This window comes from Meles meles, chromosome 20 (assembly GCF_922984935.1).
Source record: "Meles meles chromosome 20, mMelMel3.1 paternal haplotype, whole genome shotgun sequence".
Lineage (NCBI taxonomy): Eukaryota > Metazoa > Chordata > Mammalia > Carnivora > Mustelidae > Meles > Meles meles.
The window spans coordinates 15354390-15376420 of record NC_060085.1 but is presented as its reverse complement, the minus strand read 5'-3'; the positions used below and the strand labels follow the sequence as shown (position 1 = coordinate 15376420).

The window sequence follows — 22031 nt, the reverse complement described above, 5'->3', positions numbered from 1 at the left end:
GGGAGCCCTAGTGACACATCTTGATTGGGCTTAAACCGAGTGGACCATTAGGGGACTGAGGGCTTCTGGAGATGAATGGTGGGTGTTGGTGGGGATCTGAGAATCAGGGATTTCTGAGAAGGAAAGGGTGGCTTAAGGGAAGAGGGGGGTACCTGAGAAGTGAGGAATTGGAAGAGATGTGTGGGTTCCTGAGGAGTGGGGGGGATCTGAGATATGGGGTCACTGAGGAAGAATGGGGACCTGTGAGGAGTGAAGGCTCTAAGGAGGAATGGGGGCTCTGGTGAAAAGTCGAGGGCGCTGAGGAGATGGGGGGCGGTTCTCTGAGGAGGCTTGAGAGTCTCTCAGGAAATGCGGGACCTCCCTGAGGAGGTGCGGCGGCTCTGAGGAGACGTGAGGGGCCCTATGAAGGATTAAGGTCTCTAAGCAGGAATCCTTGCTCTGAGCAGGTGAGGGAGGCGGAGGTACGCGAGTGGAATAAGGTGGCTGAGAGTGCGAAGAGCTGTTGCCTCGGCAACTCGCAACCGAGTCCTGGGCCGTTGAAAGGGGGCGTTAGGGGCGTGTCCGTGGGCGGGGCGCGGCGGCCCAGGCGGCAGCAGTTGGCTGGCGGAGGCGACGGGGCGTGTCCATGGGCGGTACTCGGCCTCCTGGCTGGCGGCGGTTGGCTGGAGGCGGCGGCGAGGGGTGGGGCTTGGGGCGCGCGCGCGCAGCCCGCGGGTGGCGGTGGTTGGCTGCGGCGCCCTTGTGAGCGCTCCAGGCCAGGCGGATCTCCCTCAGCGTTTGCCCGGCCCCGCCGCCCATGGACTCCCCGCCGCGCCCACCGCGCCCCGCGCCGCCTCCGCCGGCCCCGCGCCGCCCACCGCCCGGGCCCCCTCCGGGCCCCGACACAGGCGAGGTCCTGCAGCAGATTATGGCCATCACCGACCAGAGCCTGGAGGAGGCGCAGGCCAGGTGCTGCGCGGGCTCGACGGGGGCGGAGGGCTACCCAAAGTCGCGGCAGAGAAGGGGGCGGGCCCAGGGGCCAGGGCCAGGTCGGCTGGGAGCCCAAGGGGTGAGGAGGGTGAGGGGTGAGAGGTGGGGAGCGTCTCTGGGGGGAGAGCGGGGAGGGGAGATGTGGGGGCACTGGGAGGACTGAAGGCGGGGTTCTGAAGCCTAGGGGATTTAGGAGGTTAAAATGCGACGGATTGAAGGGTTTATGGGGCTAAGCGGCGGGTGATGGGTTTTAAGGGCCCGTCCTGGGGCGAGAGGAATGGGTTTAAGGGGAGTTTGTGGATGGGGAGGTATATGGTGAAAGGCAGTTTCGTGCTTTATGGAATGTAAGGGGTTAGAGGAGAACGGGGGCGGGGGGTGCGGGTAACGGCTGAGATGGAGTATGTGAAGAATGGACAGCTAAATGGATGCATTAGTGGGACTTCGGAGGTGGGGAGTTCTGAGGGCAGATAATGGAGAGAGTTGTGGGCAGTGGGACTCAGGAATGAGGAGATGCGGGTGACTTGGTGCGGGAACCTCAGGAAAAAAGGTTGGTGGGGGAGCTGGTTGGAGGGATGGAGGGCCGCCTTTTTGTTAACTCAGCAAATATTTATTAGACACTTACTGTGCGGGGGACACCCAGCTGGGTGCCGACATAGTCCCTGCTCTCAAGCTCATAGAGGGAGAGAAAGCAAGTAGCAAAAACTAAGTATACATTGTGAGAAAAGCTCTAAGAAAAGGCATAGCATGCAGTGGAAAGTCAGATGTAGAGAACACCGCATTTTCAGAGTCCCAGTGGTGGGAAAGACCTGGAAGAAAGCAGAGCCAGAGACGTAAAGTTCTGAGTTCGGTTTGGAGACAGGTTGGAACCAGGACTGTGCAGAGCCCACAAGTCTCAGGAAGGAGTTTGGATTTTATTTCAATTGCGGTGGGAAGAATCACAGTAGTTTTTTTCTTTGTTTGTTTGCTTGTTTTTTTAAAAGATTTTATTTATTTATTTGATAGAGATCACAAGCAGGCAGAGAGGTAGGCAGAGAAGAGAGGAGGAAGCAGGCTCCCCGCTGAGCAGATAGCTCGATGTGGGGCTCCATGGCAGGACCCTGGGATCATGACCTTAGACGAAGGCAGAGGCTTTAACCCACTGAGCCACCCAGGCGCCCCAAATCACAGTAGTTTTAAGACACCCTGACCTGGGATGCCTGGGTGGCTCAGTTGGTTAAGTATCTGCCGTAGGCTCAGGTCATGATCCCAGGGTCCTGGGATTGAGCCCCGCATTAGGGTCCTTTCTCAGTGGGAATTCAATTCCTCTTGCTTCTTCCTCTTTCTCTGCCTGCTGTTCCCCCGCTTGTGCGCACTGTCTCTCTCTCTCTGTATCAAATAAATAAATTTTTTAAAAAATCTTAAAAAAAGAAAGATGAGGGGCGCCTGGGTGGCTCAGTGGGTTAAGCCTCTGCCTTCGGCTCAGGTCATGATCCCAGCGTCATGGGATCGAGCCCCATATCAGGCTCCCTGCATAGCGGGAAGCCTGCTTCTCCCTCTCTCACTCCCCCTGCTTGTATTCCCTCTCTCGCTGTGTTTCTCTCTGTCAAATAAATAAATAAAAATCTTAAAAAGAAAAAAAAAAAAAAGAAAAGAAAGACGACCTGTTCTACCTACCTACCTCCACCCACCACTTGTCAGCCAGCCAGAAATGGTAGAATCTGCTTTACAAGGCAATCCATTGTGTTTGGTGCCTGCTCAAATTATTAGAAAATAGGCAAGGACCAACGTCCTTTTGGAGGATGGGGCCTTGTTGAATGGGGCCTGTTTGGGGTGAAGGATGATCCTTGGGGATGGGACCAGGGTCTGGTGGTGTGGACAGTACAGCCACTAGAGCCCTTTAGGGAGGCGGGGTTATGCCAAAGCCAAGTGAGCAGCAGCCACAGGAAGGAGGAGACAAAAGGTGGATTTGGCATGCATTTGTTCTTCACACTTTCCTTTGCTTCTTGTGAATTGTCCACTCTGCAGTTTCATAGCCTCTATCTGAAAAGTTCAGAGTGTTATCCCCGACTCCCTTACTATGTTCATTCTACCTGTTGGAGCACTGTGCTGGGTGCTAGGGAAACCAAGATGGCTAAAATGTTCTCTGCCGTCTCAGGGCTCATGCAGAAGTGGGAGTGTGTGGGAGACTAATTTATAAATAGTTGTCCTAACAGGTGTGTGCTGAGTTGTGGGGATTCCTGGCACTGGCAAAAAAAAGAGATGGGCCAGGAGAGGGTGCCCTTGTGTGATACCCTGTCTGCTAGACTAGTCTAAGAACAGGGCCTTTGTCCTATTTTCCTTTGTATTCCCAGGACTGTGCACAATGCCTGGCACCTAGCATATAGTATAATTTGTGACACCGAAGATTCTAGAAGGTTTAGGAGGAGCTGGAGGTGGGGGATGGGCTCTTCACACCCAGGAACCACAGAGGCAGCCCTTTGGGTGGAGGAGCTTTGGTTTGCGGAGCTCCCTGAGTTCCTTCTCTTCTAGGTAGAGAGCTGCTTAAGGAGTGAGCTCTGCTCAGGTGTGGCGTTCCTCCAGCATCTGTCACCCCATTACAGCCCCAAGCTGCACTTTTTTTCTTATAGCAATCCACACCTCCCCTAGATAGGCTTTACAATGGTGTACAGTCAGTCACATCTTTCTTGCTATCCTTGAAATTAGCTTTTTTTTTTTTCTTTTAAGGCTAGGAAATTGAATAGTGGGGCATTATACATGCATGACAACGTGGTTGTTTGGTAGCTGTTCCTTGGTTTCTTTCGGAAGTACAAAGACCCCTGGGGCTTTTACTTTGAGACTCTGATGCTTCAGATCTGCCCCACTTCTTTGAATATAGCCCTATCAGTCATCCAAGTCCAGACAACAGTCTGAAAACAAGGCCCTAAAAGTCACTCAAGTCCAGCCAACAGTGTTCAGTCATCAGGGGAATCACTTAACTCTACTTGGGAGCAAATGGCTGGGGTAGGTCTTTCCTCATAGTAAACTCTGCAGCCTGGTAGGTTATCAGCCTGGGAGGGGAAGCAGATTGTGTCTGTCCTGAGCAACCAACTGGGTGAGGCTTTTGCAAGTCTTTCTGACCCTGCCCTCTCTCTGAGTTCACCTGTTGAACCCTTCATAGCCCCTGCAGTCAGTTTAGTTCAACTGTCTAGCAAGAAAGAATTTTTCATCTCACATGTGGGACCTTTCAAACTGTTTTGTCACCATAAGTGTGTTTAAAGAGGGAAAGCACATCTACTCTCCTTAAACCAGAATTCTTACTTAACACCTTTCTACATGATTTGGAAGGCAGCTCCAAATGCTTGTGCGTTATTTTGTCATAGCTGAATAGTCTTAGAATAGTGAACTGTATATTGTTTTTCCTTTGGGCTACGCAGTGGACTTGTAAAGGTCTTTGGAATACACCACCTTAGTTTAGATTCCGTCTCAGCTGGAGACTTTCTATGTGAGGGATAATCAGTCTTCTTGAATGATCTTCTGACCTTCAGCTATACCCTAAGCTCTTCCGGGAGGAGGTACAGCTCTGCATTTTCTGATTTCGAACTGATGATGTGCTCATTCATATCTTGTATGAGACGAGTAAGGCAGAAAATTTTCTCTTCATTTGCCAAGGGTTGTCTGAATTATTTTGCATGGCCTTGTTTTTTTTAGAATAAATTTTACAACATTTTACATTTCCTATGTAGTTTGTTTCTTTTGCTTCTTTGATTACTTTCATGAGGGGTTTATGAGGGTTATTAGGCTAGGGTTGAGGGCTCTCTGTCAAGACTCTCAGGCTCCAAAGTTCTTCCCTCCTCTCAGGGTTCTTAACCAGTGTTTGGGTCATAAAAATCTGTTGTAAGCTCTGGGCCCATCCCCACTCCCCACCCGCAACAGTGCGCTCATGTACTGTACCCTTGAGGATCCTCAGACCTCAGGTGCCCCCCAGCGTGGAAGCTGCCTCTCATCAAAGGCTGGGGCTCATTTTTTTGTCCAGTTATAAGATTTCAAAGAAATCAGCATGAAAACTCTAGAGCTGAGGTGTACATTTTGGAAACCTGATTGAGAAAGGAAGCAGAATGATCACAGTATCATCTGGAGATCCATGCTCCATACCTGATGTTCTGGGAGAGCAGCTGAAGAGGACTGGTCTTTCTTCAAGTCGTTCTGCATATTGGAACGACTGGTGAGTTGTGCTCCATGTTGCTGGATTGGCAGATGTGGCTGTAGTGACCCAGTGCTTGCAGGTATCCACTGATCCACTAGAGAGCTGTACTGTTCAATGTAGTAGCCACTCACTGGATGTCTTTTTAAATTAAAGTGAATTAAAATTAAATAGTCAGTTACTCAGTTGCACTAGCTACATTTCAAAAGTTCAGTAGCCACATGTGACTAGTGGCTACTGTATTAGCACAGATAGAGAACAATTCCATAATTGCAGAAAATACCAGACAGTGGTGCTTTAGAGCATCTCTCTGGCTGGACATGCCACAAATTTCCCTAGGAACCTTATTGCAATGCAAGCTCTGATGTAGCAGGTCCCAATGAGGCCCAAGAGCCCATGTTTCTAACAGGCTCCCAAGGGTACCAATGCTGCCGATCCCAAACCACACTTGGAGAGGTTGGGTTCTCAAGAGTGGAGATAATAGCATCCCATTTATTTCAATTTTCATGAATTAGTTTACCTAGTAGTTGGTTAATCGGACAAATGAAAGTTATTTTGGAATCAAAGTTACGTTTGTAGACATAATAGATTTTAAATTAATCACAAGGGTCACATTAGCATTGTTTTGTCTACTTAATATAGAAAGAAAATTAGAAATGAGCAAATAAGATTCTGGAAATAGTTGATTTTTTTTCTCTTTTTTAAAATGTTTTTTTTTTTTTTTTTTTTTTAATTATTTATTTATTTGACAGACAGAGATCATAAGTAGGCAGAGAGGCAGAGAGAGAGAGAGAGGAGGAAGCAGGCTCCCCGCTGAGCAGAGAGCCCAATGTGGGGCTCGATCCCAGAACCCTGGGATCATGACCTGAGCCGAAGGCAGAGGCTTTAACCCACTGAGCCACCCAGGCGCCCCGATTTTTTTTTTTTTTAAAATGTTTTTTTTTTTTTTTTAATTATTTATTTATTTGACAGACAGAGATCATAAGTAGGCAGAGAGGCAGAGAGAGAGAGAGGATTTTTTTTCTCTTAATGAAAATCTTGCCTGGGGACCCTGTTGTTTCAGAGTCTGTTTACATTTTCAATCTAAGGAAATCAGGTATTGGAAGTTCCAGGGTTGTTTCTGTATTTCCTTTATAGAGTCTATGAAATCACAGCCCAACTTTGTGTTTGTAGAACTTGAGTACAATAGAAAATGACTGCTGGGGAATGGGAATAGGTTTTAGGATAAAACCCCCTTTATATATAGTGAATAAAGGGATGATGGAGAATGGCCATTATCATATCTGTTCAGGAGCAAGTCATGTGGCACATGGGATGGTGCATTTGAAACCAAAAAATTTCTGGGTGCCTGGGTGGCTCGGTCCGTTAAGTGTCTGCCTTTGTCTCAGGTCACAATCGCAGGGTCCTGGGATCGAGCCCCACATTAGGCTTGCCACTTACCAGGGAGCTTGCTTCTCCCCCTACCTCTGCCTGCCACTCCCCCTGCTTGTGCTGTCTTTCTCTCTCTGTCAAAATAATAAATTTTTAAAATCTTAAAAAAAAAAAAAAAGAAAGAAACTAAAAAGATAATGTTAGAAGTTGGCTTTTAGGCAACATAACAGGTACTACAATTAAGGCCCTTCATAGCTTTTCTTAGGGAGAAAAGATTTCTCTGAATTTATTTATTTTTCTTTCTTTTTTTTTTTTAAGATTTTATTTATTTATTTGACAGAGGTCACAAGTAGGCATAGAAGCAGGCAGAGATAGAGGGGGAAGCAGGCTCCCCGCTGAGCAGAGAGCCTGATGCAGGCCTCGATCCCAGGACCCTGAGATCATGACCTGAGCCGAAGGCAGAGGCTTAACCCACTGAGCCACCCAGGTGCCCTCTTTTTTTTTTTTTTTTTAAGACTTTATTTATTTGACAGACAGAAATCACAAGTAGGCAGAGAGGCAGGCAGAGAGAGAGGGGGAAGCAGGCCCCCCGCTGACCCGAGAGCCTGACACGGGGTCTGATCCCAGGATCCCGAGATCCCGAGCCGAAGGCAGAGGTCCAACCCACTGAGCCACCCAGGTGCCCCTGAATTTATTTTTTTAATTTGATTTTTACATATGCGATGTTAGGTATTTTCTACTAGTAGAAATTTGCATGACTTTCTTAATTCCTCCAGTATTTCTACAGATTGACATTGCCTGTAATATAGACTAAATTCTAATTATTAAAAGATGATTTAATTTTGACCTTAGAACTTATGCAAGTGGCAAGACATAAACTGTCAACTGAATGGTGTGCCCCTTTTCTAAAGGTCTGTGTCCCCATATTTAGTATTCCAGTTCTGTCAGTGAGCATTTGGCTTTCAGCATGCCTGTTCAAAGCATGTGGGGAGTCAGAGAAGGAATTTATGGTTTGGAATTTCCCAAAGCTAGATAGTGTTAGCAAGATAGGGTCTACTCATACGAACCTGGGAAGTAGAGTTGAGATTTTTCTTTTCGTCATCCTTAAGGAGGTTCATTAGATCCCGGTCAACTTAGTGCCAGCACTCTGTTCTTAACCTGCTTGTAGGTTTTAGCTTTGCTCTTAGGGTTGGCTTAGCTTGGCTTGGTCTAGTGCCAAAGGAAGTTCTTGCTCTCTTTGGAGTCCTTTTTTTTTTATGTCGGCATGATAAATAAATAAAATACTAAGACCTGAATTTTGTTCGTTTTAAATTTCCTAAAACTATCTTAAATCTAGGGGCACAGCAAAACCCCTTTTGAAGTGGTTTCTTTAAGTAAAGCAACATGCAGAGTGTTTTAGAAAGTTTCACAAATAAGCAAGTACCCCTCATTCATTTCAGTGACAGTTACTGAGTGCCTCTGTCAGAACACAGTGGTTGATGATTATGGAAACAATGATTTCCTTCAGGTAAACTTCCCAGTAACTATAGAAAGTGGGTGGTTCCTCACAGAGTTTTCAGATAAAGAACTAGACGTGAGTAAGAACTCGCCTGAAGTCAGAGGAATAGGAAGTGGTTGGATAAAGATTTGGCTGTTTTCTCTAGAACGCTGGTGCTAACATGCCACGCTCCCTGATTTTCCCAGAGCTCCCACGGGTTCACTAGAATATGACATCACCTCCTGCTCACAGGAGCTAGAAGATGATCGGAGGTGCTATGGCCGATTGGACAGTTGGGCTAAAGCTAAAGAAGATGTTCTTTTTAATTTCATTCTCATGGATTTAATCTCATTTTCTCAGTAAAACTTCATTTTGTGCCAGGCCCAGAGATACAGCAGTGATTCCTGAAGGCTCACAGTTTCAGGAATGTCGGACATTGGAGAGTATGGTGCTGGGGGCCACAGAAAGTGTGATGAGGAATTAGCCAGATAAGGAATTAGATCAAGGGGGGGCCACCTGGCAACAAGATGAGTATGGATGATAAGACCCTAAAATCTAGCTGAAGTCAGACAGGGGGACACGAGCATGCCCCAAAGAGATGATCATATATCTGGATGCAAAGATTTACACAGGCAGAAAAAGAAGGCACTGCGTTCTAGGCTGGGGCAGGCAGGTCTGCAGGAAAGGCACCGAGTATAAAGGCATGCAACATGGCTCCATCGGGCATGGGTGGAGGCTCAGCCTTCAAAGGGGGACTCAGATGGGGTGACTGTGTGCCTTAGCTGCTATCCAGTGGAACATGGCCTTGAATTCCTTGTGAGATAAGAAGTGAGCGTAAAGGTTTTTCTGTTCCTTGTATAAGTACTTCTCAAAGTTTTCAAAGCTTTCTAGGATATTGACCCTGGATCAGAAGAAAGCTCAATAGTCATTAGCTACTGTCTACCACCTCTTCTTCAGAAATGTCTTGAGACTTTCAGATTGAGCCCCGCAGTGGATTAAGGGCTCTTGTTCTTCCTTCATTCTAAAGCAGTTTTTCTCTTTCATGCATAACTTCCTCTTGCCCAAATCTAGTGTCCTTTGGCCATTACCTTTTTTTTTTTTTTTTAAGATTTTTATCTATTTATTTGACAGACAGAGATCACAAGTAGGCAGAGAGGCAGGCAGAGAGAGTGGGGGAAGCAGGCTCCCCGCCGAGCAGAGAGCCCGATGCGGGGCTCGATCCCAGGGCCCTGGGATCATGACCTGAGGTGGAGGCAGAAGCTTTAACCCACTGAGCCACCCAGGTGCCCCTGGCCATTATCTTTTTTGATCTTACTTCTCTTTTCTCATGCAGTACTATTAAACCCCTTAACACTTTTCTTCATTCCTAGAGTGGATAAGTACCCACTATGTCCTTGGCCCTAGAAGAGAGACCAAGAAGAGGGGCTCCCAGCAGAGCTCTGTGTTCCCTTGGCTTCTGCTCTCTTCTCTGTTGCTGGAATCTAGCAGTTCTTCCCCCCAGATTTTGACTTCTCTATTTGCCCCAGTTTAAGTCTGGAGATATCAGAGCTCTGCCTTCAGACTTTTCGTTTCCATCTCTGCCAGTTTGTCATACCTAACTTTTACCTTTTCTTCAGTTAAGTTCAGTGAGTCTTTGCTCAGCTAGTATGCCAAGTACGATGTGGGCCTAGAGGTTCTGAAATCAATAAGTTGAAGCCTTCCTCATGCCCAAGCCAGCCATAGTAAATGCTTTAGAGGGAAGAGGGGAAGGATTAAGGAATTCAGGGTGAGACAAGCCACCCATCAGAGTCTTGCACTTGCCTGGGTGGCTTTGTCAGGTAAGTGTCCAACTCTTGATCTCAGCTCAGGTCTTGGTCTCAGGGTTATGATTTCAAGCCCCCCATTGGGCTCCATGCTGCTGGGCATAGAGAATACTTAAGGAAAAGAAAGGGAGACAGCAGGGAAAGAAGGAGGAAGGAAGGAAGGAAGACATAACATGACTGTGAGGCAGGAAAGAAGGTCCATAACGCTCCAGCTGACTAGCAGTGATGAAGTAATAATTCTTGTGAACATGAGGTCAGCATGATAAATAAATAAAAAGCAGAAAATAAAAAACATGCTTAATACATACCTTTTCTATTAGCAACTCCTGCATTTCTTTACTTTCCTTTGTGATCAAATGTCAGAGTTTGTGGTTGCTGCTTCCACGTCCCCTCCTCCACCCATTCTCTCCCAACTTTCTCCTCCCTCTGCTGAGTCACCATTGACCTTCATGTTGCTAAGTCCAAGGTCTCTCCTGGGTTCCTCTCTTGCTTTGCCTCCAAGAAGCATTCTTCACAGATTGTTCTTCTCTCCTTGAAACTGTTCTTTCTTGGGTCTTCCTCATTGGTAGTTCAGTCGCAGTCTCTGTAGGCTCTTCTCTTCTTGACTTCTGTGAGTCCACAGGCCTTGGTCTGGGATATGGACCCGTCTCTATCTACACTCTCTTATAGTGATGTCCTCAAGTCTTGTGGCTTAAAGTGTCATCTCTATGCCCGGGACTCCCTATCTTTATATTGCTTATCCAACCTTCAGTCCTTGTCCATGTGCCTGGCTACCTACCTGAACCTTCTTTTGGATAGCTCATAGGTGGGTATCTCAAGTGTAACCTGATCAAAGCACATCTATGCTTTCCAGACCCTTCTTCCCTAAACCACGTGCCTTCCAGTCTTCCCTGTAATAGTTAATGGTATCTCCTTTCATCTAGTTGCTCAGGCCTGAAGCTAGTAGTTATCCTTGAATCTCCTCTTTCCCCAAAAATCCCAGACACTTTGTCAGAAGGTCCTGTTGATTCCATCGCTGAAGTCAAAGATCTGCTTTTTTCATTTTTTTAAAAATAGGCTTCATGCCCAACTTAAGTCCCAAATTTAGGATCATGAAATCAAGTCGCATGCTCCACTGACTGAGCCAGCCAGGCACCCCAAGTTCTATCTACTTTTTATGTTTATTACTATAACTCTAACTAGGCCAGCAGCATTTCTGGACTATTCTAGCTGCAGTAGCCTCTAGACTATGTTCCTGGTTCCACCCCTTGCCTTCCATTCTGGTCTCAGAGCAGCCACAGTGATCTTTTAAAAATGCAATTCACTTAAAGATAGGCAAATAAATAGATGAATGGAATAGAGTTGAGAAGGCAAAAATAAACCCATACGTATATGGCCAATTGATTTTCTTTTTTTTTTTAAACATTTTATTTATTTATTTATTTTAAAAGATTTCATTTATTATTTATTTGACAGACAGAGATCACAAGTAGGCAGAGAGGCAGGCAGAGAGAGAGGAAGGGAAGCAGGCTCCCTGCTGAGCAGAGAGCCCGACGTGGGGCTCGATCCCAGGACCCCAGGATCATGACCCGAGCCGAAGGCAGAGGCTTTAACCCACTGATCCACCCAGGTGCCCCAAACATGTTATTTATTTACTTGAGAGAGAGACAGTGAGAGAGAGCATGAATGAGGAGAAGGTCAGAAGGAGAAACAGCCTCCCCATGGACTCCCAGGACTCCAGGATTATGACCTGAGCTGAAGGCAGTCGCCTAACCAACTGAGCCACCCAGGCACCCGCCAATTGATTTTCTACAGGGATGCCAAGGCTATTCAGTGAGGAAGGAATAGTCTCTTCAATGAATGGTCTGGAAAAACTGGATCTGCACATGCAGAAGAATGAATTTGAACCCTTACTTAACACCACATACAAAAATGAACTCAAATGGATCAAATACCTAAGTGTAGGAGCTAACCCTGTAACCCTCTTAGAAGAAGACACAGGGGACACCTGGGTGCCTCAGTCAGTTAGCAGCTGCCTTTGGCTCAGGTTATGATCCCAGAGTCCTGGGATCAAGTCCCATGTCGGGCTCCCTGCTCAGTGGGGAGCCGGCTTTCTTCTCTCTCTGTCTGCCGCAACCCCCCCCCCCCACCACGACCGCCACCACCCCAGCTTGTGCTCTCTCTCACTCTCTCTCTGGCAAATAAATAAATCTTAAAAAGGGGGAAAAAAAGAGTTGCTATTTCCAAAATGTGCTTCCTCTAAAAAAAAGAAGAAGAAAACACAGGCATAAATCTTCATAATGTTGAATTAAGCAACAGTTTCTTAGGTATGATGCCTAAAATACAAACAAAAAAGAAAGAATAGATAAACTGGATTTCATTAAAATGGAAAACTAGGGGGGCGCCTGGGTGGCTCAGTGGGTTAAAGCCTCTGCCTTCAGCTCAGGTCATGATCTCAGGGTCCTGGGATCGATTCCCCAATCAGGCTCTCTGCTCAGCAGGGAGCCTGCTTCCTCCTCTCTCTCTCTACCTGCCTCTCCACCTACTTGAGATCTCTGTCTGTCAAATAAATAAATAAAATCTTTAAAAAATAAAATGGAGGGGTGCCTGGGTGGCTCAGTGGGTCGGGCCTCTGTCTTCGGCTCGGGTCATGATCTCAGGGTCCTGGGATTGAGCCCCACATCGGGCTCTCTGCTCGGCGGGGAGCCTGCTTCTCACCCTCCTCTGCCTGCCTCTCTGCCTACTTGTGATCTCTCTTTCTGTCAAATAAATAAATAAAATCTTTTAAAAAATAAAATAAAATGGAAAACTTCTTTGCTTCAAAAGACACTATCAAGAAAGTAAAAAGACGACTCACATAATGGGAGAAGAGATTTGCAAGTCACTTATTTGATAAGAGTCAGGTATCCAGAATATATAAAGAACTCTTACAACTCCATAATAAAAAGACCAATAACCCCATTAAAGAATGAGCACAGGATTTGAATAAACATTTCCCCAAAGAAGAATGGCCAATAAACACATGAAAAAATGGTTAGTGTCATTAGTCTTTAGAGGAATGCGAATCAAAACCACAGTGAGTTACTACCTCACACCCCTGGTGTGGCTATAATAAAAAGGACAATAGCAAGTGGTGGTGAGGATGTGAAGAGATTGGAAACCTCAGAAGTTGCTGATGGTAATAAAATGGTGCAGCCGCTTTATAAAAGTTTGGCATTTCCTTAAAAAGTTCAACAGAGTTGGGGCACCTGGGTGGCTCAGTGGGTTAAGGCCTCTGCCTTCGGCTCGGGTCATGATCTCAGGGTCCTGGGATCGAGCCCCACATCGGGCTCTCTGCTCAGCCTCTCTGCCTACTTCCTCTCTCTCTGCCTGCCTCTCTGCCTACTTGTGATCTCTGTCAAATAAATAAAATCTTAAAAAAAAAAAATTCAGCAGAGTTGACATGTGACTCCACGACCTTCCCTAGACACATGCTCACACAAATACTTCCACGTGAATGTTCATAGTAGCATTACAATAGCCCAAAGTGGAAATAACTTAAATGTACACAATTGATAAATGGATAAACAAATTATATCCACACTGTGGAATATTATAGGGCCCTAAAATGGGACGATGCACTGGTAGACAACAACTTGGAAGAACCATGAAAAGGTGCTAGGCATAGGGGCCAGTCCCAAAAGGCCCCATACTGTGTGATTCCATTTGTATGAAATGTCCAGGAGAGACAAACTGTAGAGACAGACAGATTAGTGGTTGTTTGGTGGGTGGAGTGGGGAGAAGGGGGAATGACTGCCACGGGAACAGGGTTTCTTCTGGGGGTGAGGAGAGTGTTGTAGAAATAGTGATGATTGTTGCACATCGTGAATTTGCTAATAGCCACTGAATTGTATGTATACTTTTAAGGGTCAACTTTATGGTATGTGAATTACATCTCAAAAAATTGATACTAATAAAAAAATCAATTCATGTGACAACCACTCTGTAGTAGCTCCCTGTAATGGTTTTCTGTTGCCACTGTAACAAATGACCACTAACTTAGCGGCTTAAAACACACAAATATATTTATCACCTTCCATTTCTGTAGGTTACAAGTCCAACATGGGTCTCCCTGGGCTAAAATCAAGGTATTCTAAGGACTGCCTTCCTTCTGAAGGCAGTAGGGGAAGAGTCCATCTCCTTGCCTTTTTCAGCTTGTTGAAGCCACCTGCATTCCTTGGCTTGTACGTTCTTCCTCCATCTTTGGAGCCAACAGCAGTGTGTCTCTATGTTACTGTCTCTCTCTCTCTCTCTCTCTTTCTCTTACTGCAGCCAGAAGAAGATGTACACATTTATGGACTTGTGTGATTGGATTGGGCCCATCTGGGTAATCCAGGCTCATCTCGCCATCTCAAGGCCCTTAACTTTAACCACACCTCCAGGGGCCTTTTTCCCTTGTTACTTATTCTGAGGTTTAGCATGTGGACATCTTGGGGAGCCAGTCTTCTGCTGATCACAGTTCCCATCACAGGCAAACAAAAGCCAGAGTCATTCCCCTGACTGACAAGGCTCTTGGAGGAGGACCTCCTTGTCTAATTTCACTTCATGGCTCCCTCCCTCACCCCTTACTCTGCAGCATCTTGGGCTCTTAAAAAAACAAGTGTTTTCACTCAGCCTTTATACTGGCTGTTTCCTCTACCTAAATTATTATTGTCTTCAGCCTCTCTTTTCCTGCCTGACTTATCCTTGTCATTCTGATCTTGGCTTTGATGTCACATCAGAGACGTGCAAACTCCAGTAAGCCCTCCAGCCAGCATTCTCGTTAGTTGCCACAAAGCACCCGCCACAGCTCATGGTTGTTTGTGTGCGTGTTCGGTGTCTCTCTCTCTCCCTCCGTCTTAACTGCCACATGGGTGGGAACCTCATCTGTCTGTGTCTGTGACCCTAAAATGATACATAGCACATAGTGACTGTTCCGTAAATACCTACTAAATTAACGTCTCATGACACGGGAGTAGGATGACTGGGGTATCTGCTCTGCATGTAGGGCAATAGTGCAAACGCAGCTTTTAAGTCATCGGACCTTGAAAGTTTCTAGCTTTTGATGAGTTATTTGGATTATTTAAATTTGCATTGTTTAAAACCCCACCTGTAAAGGGACGTGGTTTGAGTATTTGTATATTGCTCCATTTGAATTTTGCAAAATGGCATTCGTCTGAAATGCTTTTGAACCATAACTTCGTAAGAGCGACTTTCAACAGAACTGGCAGAGTCCCGGTGAAGGGTCTTTACGCTCGTGGACAGGATGACTTCTCTTTCTCAACATGCTCTTCTGTCTCTTTCAGAAAGCATGCTTTGAGTTGCCATCGGATGAAGCCAGCTCTCTTCAGTGTGCTCTGTGAGATCAAGGAAAAGACAGGTAGGCCATTGAGAAGACATTTTTGGTGGGTCCAGGACCATGACAAACATGCCCCTCTGGTTCTGGCTCAGCCTGACGTGTGTCGTGGGCCATCTTGCCTGTCACATCTCTCTCCGGCAGCAGGGGTTCACATGCTGCCTTTCTGCCTGGTCAGTGCCCTGTTCTCTGGTGTATCACATCCTTGTATTTTGCAGTTTGGAACTGGAGAAATACTGTTACCAGTGAGTAACAAGCAGCTGCTTTGTTCTTAAGCAAGACCTAAGAGGCACTGTGGCATTCATTTTGGAAAAGATGATAGAATTTGAAAAGTAGAATAATAATGATTTTGTTTTATTTGTTTTAAGCATTCAAAGTAATCCCCATGGAGGGCTTTCTGCCACTGCAAATCCTTTTGTTAAAAAAAAAACAAACCACAAAACTTTATTTTGAATTAATTTTAGATTTGCAGAAAAGTTAAAAAAATAGTACAGTCCGTTCTCCTGTACCCTTCTCCCAGCTTCCTCTCATGTCAACACCTTCAGAACCGCAGTGCAATGATCAAAACCAGGACATTAACCCTGGTACAGTGCTCTTGAACTGAACAACGGGCTTTATTTGGATTTCCCCAGTCTTTGCGCCAATGCCCTTTTTCTGGTCCAGCCTCCCACATTGCATTTAGTCATTCTATCTCTTTATCTCCTTAGTCTCCTCCGATCTGCAACAGTTCCTCAGTCTTCCTTCGTCAGCTGTGACCTTCACACTTTGGGTGAGACCCGCTCATTTTTGTGGGACTAACATTTGTGGGTAACCATATTAATTCAAAGAAATACTTCATGGCTGATCTTCATGTTATTGTTCCCAGCCCAGCTAGCAGTCAGCATTTTATCTATCGTCTTTACCACTGCTTTCCTTTCTCATAAATGCCAGCCTGGGCTATATTTCATTCCTGATTCGTTTACTTTCAAGTGCACTTTGTAACCAAGAAGCTTTTATTGTGCATTTGTTTTCATAGGTCGCTTGTGCATGTTTAACTTTTTATTTTGAAATGATCAACAGATTTACGGAAATGTTCCAAGAACAGTGCACATACATTTTCTTCCTGCACTGTCAGGGAATAGGTTGCTGCCATGATGCCCATGACCCCTGCACACCTGAGTGTGTGTTTCCAGCGAACAGGGGTTTCTACCCCTCAGGACAAGTCATTGTCAGGAAGTGACATTGATATGCCGCTACTGTAGAATCCTGACCTTATTCAAGCTTTGCCAATTGTCCCAATAATTTATAGAAAATGATGCAGGCCAGGATCTTGTCTTACATGTAGTTATCATGTCCCCTTGGTCTTCTTCTCTCTGTGACAAGCCCCGTTTTTCCTTGACTTGCATGACCTTGATCATCTGGAAGATCACAGGCAGGCCCTCCATTTGGGTTTATCTGATGTTTCCTCACAATTAGATTTCTGCTTCTGTCATCCTTGGTACCTTTACTTATCTAATCAGTTGTTCCTTGCCCCCCATGTATACCTGACCCTCCTCCCTGATATGAACCCCTTTCATCCCTCAGTCCCCACTCCCATCCCCCACCAGGTCACTGCTGTGACAGCTCCCATGTGATGCCCTTCTCACCTTTCTTGGGCTCCAACACCCAGCGTCAGCTCGCCCTCTTCCACAGATGCACCCTTAGGGCTGTGATAGCCCCTGCTGAGCTCCCACTCAGGTGCCTCTCAAAGGTGTCTGAGTGTCTAATGGCCTGTCTTGTCCGTTTCCTATTTAAAGTATGGGGAGCAGGGGTGCCTGGGTGGCTCAGTGGGTTAAGGCCTCTGCCTTCGGCTCGGGTCATGATCCCAGGGTCCTGGGATTGAGCCCCACATCGGGCTCTCTGCTCCACAGGGAGCCTGCTTCCTTCTCTCTCTGTCTCTGCCTGCCTCTCTGCCTAGTGTGATTTCTCTCTGTCAAATAAAAAAAAAATTAAAAAAAAATTTTTTTTAAAGTATGAGGAGCAGATATTATGTCCTCTGGAAGGTTGAAGCACAAAGGCTGGGCTTTTTGCAGGTTTCAACAAGTTTGCCCTCAGGGCCTCACACCATCCCTTTCCGCGTTCTGTATGAACTGGACAAGCAGCACTCCTGCAACTGAGTGAGCAACAAACCCGGGAGTCCTGTGGGCGGGAAGAAACTGCCCACACCAGCATATGTCCATGCCCTGGAGACGCTGGCTGTGATTACATGCTCCTTCGTACTATTGAATTGTATGATGTTGGTCACCCTCATAAAAGAGCAGCCGGGGGTCGGTAGCTCTTGCTAGGGTGTGCTGTCCCCCTGCCCAGCCCTCACCGGGCCTTGGGTAAAAGCTGCCCTTCTGGGGCTCCCTGCTGCCGCCTGTGGTTGGCCCTGTCATTGTCGTAGCTCCTTGGATGTGTGGGACCCTGGGGTTTTTAACTGACAATAGCTTAGCTATGCAAATATGGAATTTAGCAGTAATAAAAACAATTTTTAAGGGGCACCCAGGTGGCTCAGTTGGTTAAGCGTCCCACTCTTGATTTCAGCTCAGGTCATGATCTCCCTGTTGTGAGCTGGAGCCCCACGTTGGGCTCTGTGCAGGGCATGGAGCCTGTTTAAGATTCTCTTCCTCTCCCTCACGCTTCCTTTCTACCAACTGGCTCAAATGTTGGGCTGCATAATGTGTTTTGGGGCGTGGTACCACAGGAATGGGCCAGCACTGCTCAGCCGTGAAAATTGCAGGCCATCTGCAATTGCCATGAACTGGGATCCACATGGGCTGGCTGAGTTGTTAAGTTCACTGCGGCCAAGTGTCTTTTCTCATCTGCAGGAAGTGCAGCTGTGGGTGTGCCGTGTGTCCAGCCTGTGAGTGGCAGGAGAGTAAACAAGATCTCAGTTTTCTGCTTCAGTGTCTCCCAGTCTTGTGGTGGAAGTGACTCAGTATTAGCCTAAGGAAAACTATTCATGGTCCCGATCCTGTACATTGGCAGCAGTGGGTCACCCCCTTATTGGTGATCCTGAGTGACAGGTCTCCTGGGACTCCTCGTGCAGGGACAGAGCGTGTCTGCTTCTTGAGTTGACCCACATTCCTCACATTCCCTTCTGGCTGAAGTCTGCAACAGGTCTTTAGGGTAAAGACAAAACCCGTGCAGACCATTTGAAGCCCAATGGGCATTGTTGGAGCCTGGGTTGCAGTCGGGCAGCCCTGAGCTTCCTGGCAGTATCGCCCCACCCTGCTGGCAGCCTCTTACTTTCCTTTTGTTTTATAAATAAGCAGGGTGAACCTCTGGAGAGAGCCGGTCCCACCCCAGTAGGCCACAGCTGGGCTGTGTGCTGCCCTTCCACACCCCATCCTGGTTCAGAAAGGGAACTCTCCCTATGCCTTCCAGCCTGCACCCACCAGCCCCAAGTGCCGTCCGTGTCCCTGCTGCTCTCACTGCATCCACAGGGGCTCTGGGCCTTTGCCATCTGTTTCCTCCAGTGAGCTCAAGGCCAGGATGTGCTATGTTCTATGACTGTCCTGGTCCCTGGCACACAGTGCCATGTACCTTGGGTTTTTGATGAATGAAGAACTGTTCCTGGTGACTGATACCTATTAATTGAAATCCTTTTCATCCTGTTCATTGTATGAGGTTCGGGAAGATTGTGTCTGGGGCCTGACTTAGAACACAAAGCTATTGTACATGTCACCCTGAGAAGAAACCATCCTGTGTGTAAACCCTGGGTTGGCAGACGGACCTGGAAACACTGCCTCACTACCTTCCACCGTCTCCTGGCCTGTGGAAGGATGCTGGCGTATCTTCCACTTCAGGGATGTCTGGGCGTCCGTGCCTGCAGAGCTCTCTGAAGGCCAGAAAACCTCCCCCCGACCCCGAGGAGTGCACCCTCCCTCCTGAATCCTTCCCTTGAGACAACCGTTCTCAGCGTCTAGAGGAGCCATCCTAAGAGAAAAACATAAACCATCTTTGGAGAGTTTCAAATTTAGCTGGGAGGACCAAATACTGGCCCAGTTCCTTTCCGAAGCCCTTGGGGCTAGATGCGTTACAGAATTCAGAATTGTTTGGATGTTAGGCCTGTTGTGATGATGACTTCTGAGGCAGAGCCTGCATTCCAAAGGTGACATTTAGCACCAGAGCAGGAACATTCTTACACGGTGGTTGGGTCAGGCTTTGCCTCCAAATGAACTTGAGTGCCAACTTATGTAAAAACATTGAATCTTGGATTACGGATGGGCAAGGAGCTTAGATTTAGTGTGCAGAGGAAGTGCACTGAAAAGCTACTGGTGTCTTGGGCAGTTGACTCAGGGACCTGCTTTGTCTTCTCCACGCAGTCACTGTCCCCTGCGCCGGTCTTAAGCGCCACCTTAGTTTGGTGGGTTCTGTGCTTACTGTCTCCTGAGAAGTGAGAAGTCCTGGAGACCTGCATCGGCCAGCCTTGCTCTTAGGCCAAGGAACCGTCTCTGTGCTTCAGGGGCACAGATGCCTGCCTTTCAGAGGAGTAAATGTAAATAATGGATCATATAAGGGAACATCTTGTTATTTCCTGGCCACTGTTCATTGGCCTGGCGAGGAGCCATCAGGCTGGGGTAATCCAGCAGGCTTTTTACCTTTGTTTCCCTTCCTCATCAGCCATTCGGATCTGTTGCAGTTGCAAATTCATGATCTTGATCCTGGGGTTGTAGGTTTGAGCCCCATGTTGGGTGTGGAGATTGCTTCAAAATAATACAAATCTTTTAAAAAGCTCAAGAACCTGAAGGGTTTCAGTTGTGGGTGCACCTCCAAAAAAGAGTGAGCCAGGAGCTTCAAGGCCTTCGTATGGACACAGATTCTTGGAAAGTCTATTACCCTGTTCAGGTTTTTTCTTACAGTTTGGCCATTGGCTAAAATGATCTTGTGCTTTTGTTTCTGGTTTGTTTTCTGATTCCCAACCTGGAACGCCAGCCCCCAAGAGCACAGTTAGGCCCACAGTGCGGCCCAGTCCTGCCAGGGGCTTGGCTCACTGTAGGTATCGGTAAACTTGGAGATTGCATGAGAGTGACCAGTCTTTTTTGACACAAAATCCTCCTTGGTCTTGTCACTTAGAACTTGCTTAACATCAGTTCCTGGGATAATTCCTTTTAGGGTCCTTAGGGCATTGACTGGTCTAAAAACCTGATTCCCAGCCTGGAAAATTAGGTAGGCAGGTTGAGGTGCATATTGCCAGGCTGGTCACCTGTGTGGGATTTGGCAAAGTTAAGGTCACACCTTGGATGATGATAGCCCAGCTTTGGAAGTTTCTAGACCTTTCCCCAAGGCTCACATAAGGCATGGTCCAGTTAAATTAGGAGCATTTCTTTGGATGAGAAATGAAATTGTTTAATGTAGATAGAAATCATCCATAAGTGTTGTTTAGCTATTGCTGTTAAATATTCTCAAAGCCTTGTAGGAGAGCATGGACTAATTTTCTAGACCTTTTACCTGGCTGTGTTTTATATTACAGTGTTTTGCTGTCTTTTCCTTTTGCTGTATTGCCACATGCAAGCAAAACAAACCTAAACAAACAGCATATCATTTGTACTTCATACAGTAGTTTATTACAGAACTGCAGAATTTTAATAAATGCTGAGTATATTGAGATTAAAAATAATTTGCATATTTGGTTGAGGTTTCAGTACTTCAATTGTGATGTATTTTAATTAAGGATTAATTAGAAATGATGGGAATTTGCATAATGTTGTACTCCCTCTGTGTGGTGACTGTCTAGTGTGCATAGTAGCCATGATTTCAGATGAGTGTTTATTAAAGGACTATCTCTGTAAGGCCCTATAGGAATGAGAGTTTGGGGACCTTTATTTATCTAGAGTGCTGCTTAGCTGGATTGACCTAGGGGACTTTGTGTCACAGGTAATGGCAGGCAGATCTCAAATACCAACAGGCTGTATTCAGAAGTGTGAGTTAAGAACTCGGGACTGTTGGACCGTTACCCCGGGAAACAAGAATATAAAGGGCCCTTAATAGAGTCACATGAACCCCGCCCCACCCCCTGCTGTGGCTGGATAGTTAGAATGCCACTGTTCAGCGTAGACCCAACCTGGAGGTCAGTTTGGGGTAGGAGGGTGAGAAGGGTGTTGGTGAGTCCCTGTGCCACTCCAGTGATACAGGAACATCCTTCAGCCTTTGACTTGGTCACATCTCCCATCCTGACCTTGCCCGTCTGCCTTCCCAGGCTCCTGGTCTCATCCTTTCCATCAGCACTTGAGGACAGAGCCGAGAGGCCTCCTGGCTGGTGTCTGACTTGCAGCAGCGCTTCTAAAGGGTCCTCGGTGTGTCCTGAGTGTGCCGTGCAGTCTGGGGAGATGCTTGTTGTCAGGTTAAGCAGGGTTCTTTCTATTCGTGGTCTGCTAAGAGTTGTTTTATTTTGTTTTTTTAAGGTTTTGTTTTCATGGGACACCTGGGTGGCTTAGTCCTTGAGCGTCTGCCTTTGGCTCAGGACATGATCCCAGGGTCCTGGGATTGAGCCCTGCATTGGGCTCCCTGCTTGGCAGGAAGCCTGCTTCTCTCTCTCTCCCCCCTGCACGTGTTCCCTCTCTCGCTGTCTACCTTTCTGTCAAATAAATAAATAAAATCTTCTTTAAAAAAGGAATTAGGGGCACCTGGGTGGCTCAGTGGGTTAACCCTGTGCCTTCAGCTCAGGTCATGATCTCAGGGTCCTGGGATCAAGCCCTGCATCAGGCTCTCTGCTCAGTGGAGAGCTTGCTTCTTCCTCCCTCTCTGCCTGCCTCTCTGCCTACTTGTGATCTCTCTCTCTCTGGCAAATGAATAAATAAAATCTTTAAAAAAATAAAAATAAAAAATAAAAAAGGATTTTATTTTTATTTTATTTATTTTTTAAAGGATTTTATTTATTTATTTGAGATAGAGCAA

The 22031-nt window shown here is 46.6% G+C and overlaps 1 protein-coding gene across 2 annotated transcripts in view; it reads left to right on the top strand.

Annotated features, from left to right (window-relative positions):
• The first annotated feature begins 395 nt into the window (after window positions 1-395).
• The window catches only part of PBX4 (PBX homeobox 4), a 37102-nt gene continuing 15466 nt past the window's right edge, over window positions 396-22031 (top strand). For both annotated transcript variants that reach the window (XM_045992228.1, XM_045992227.1), the window contains exons 1-2: window positions 396-948; window positions 15082-15155. In XM_045992228.1, coding sequence (XP_045848184.1) covers window positions 797-948; window positions 15082-15155 — 226 coding nt within the window. In that variant the 5' untranslated portion in view covers window positions 396-796. The remainder of the gene's footprint in view (window positions 949-15081; window positions 15156-22031) is intronic.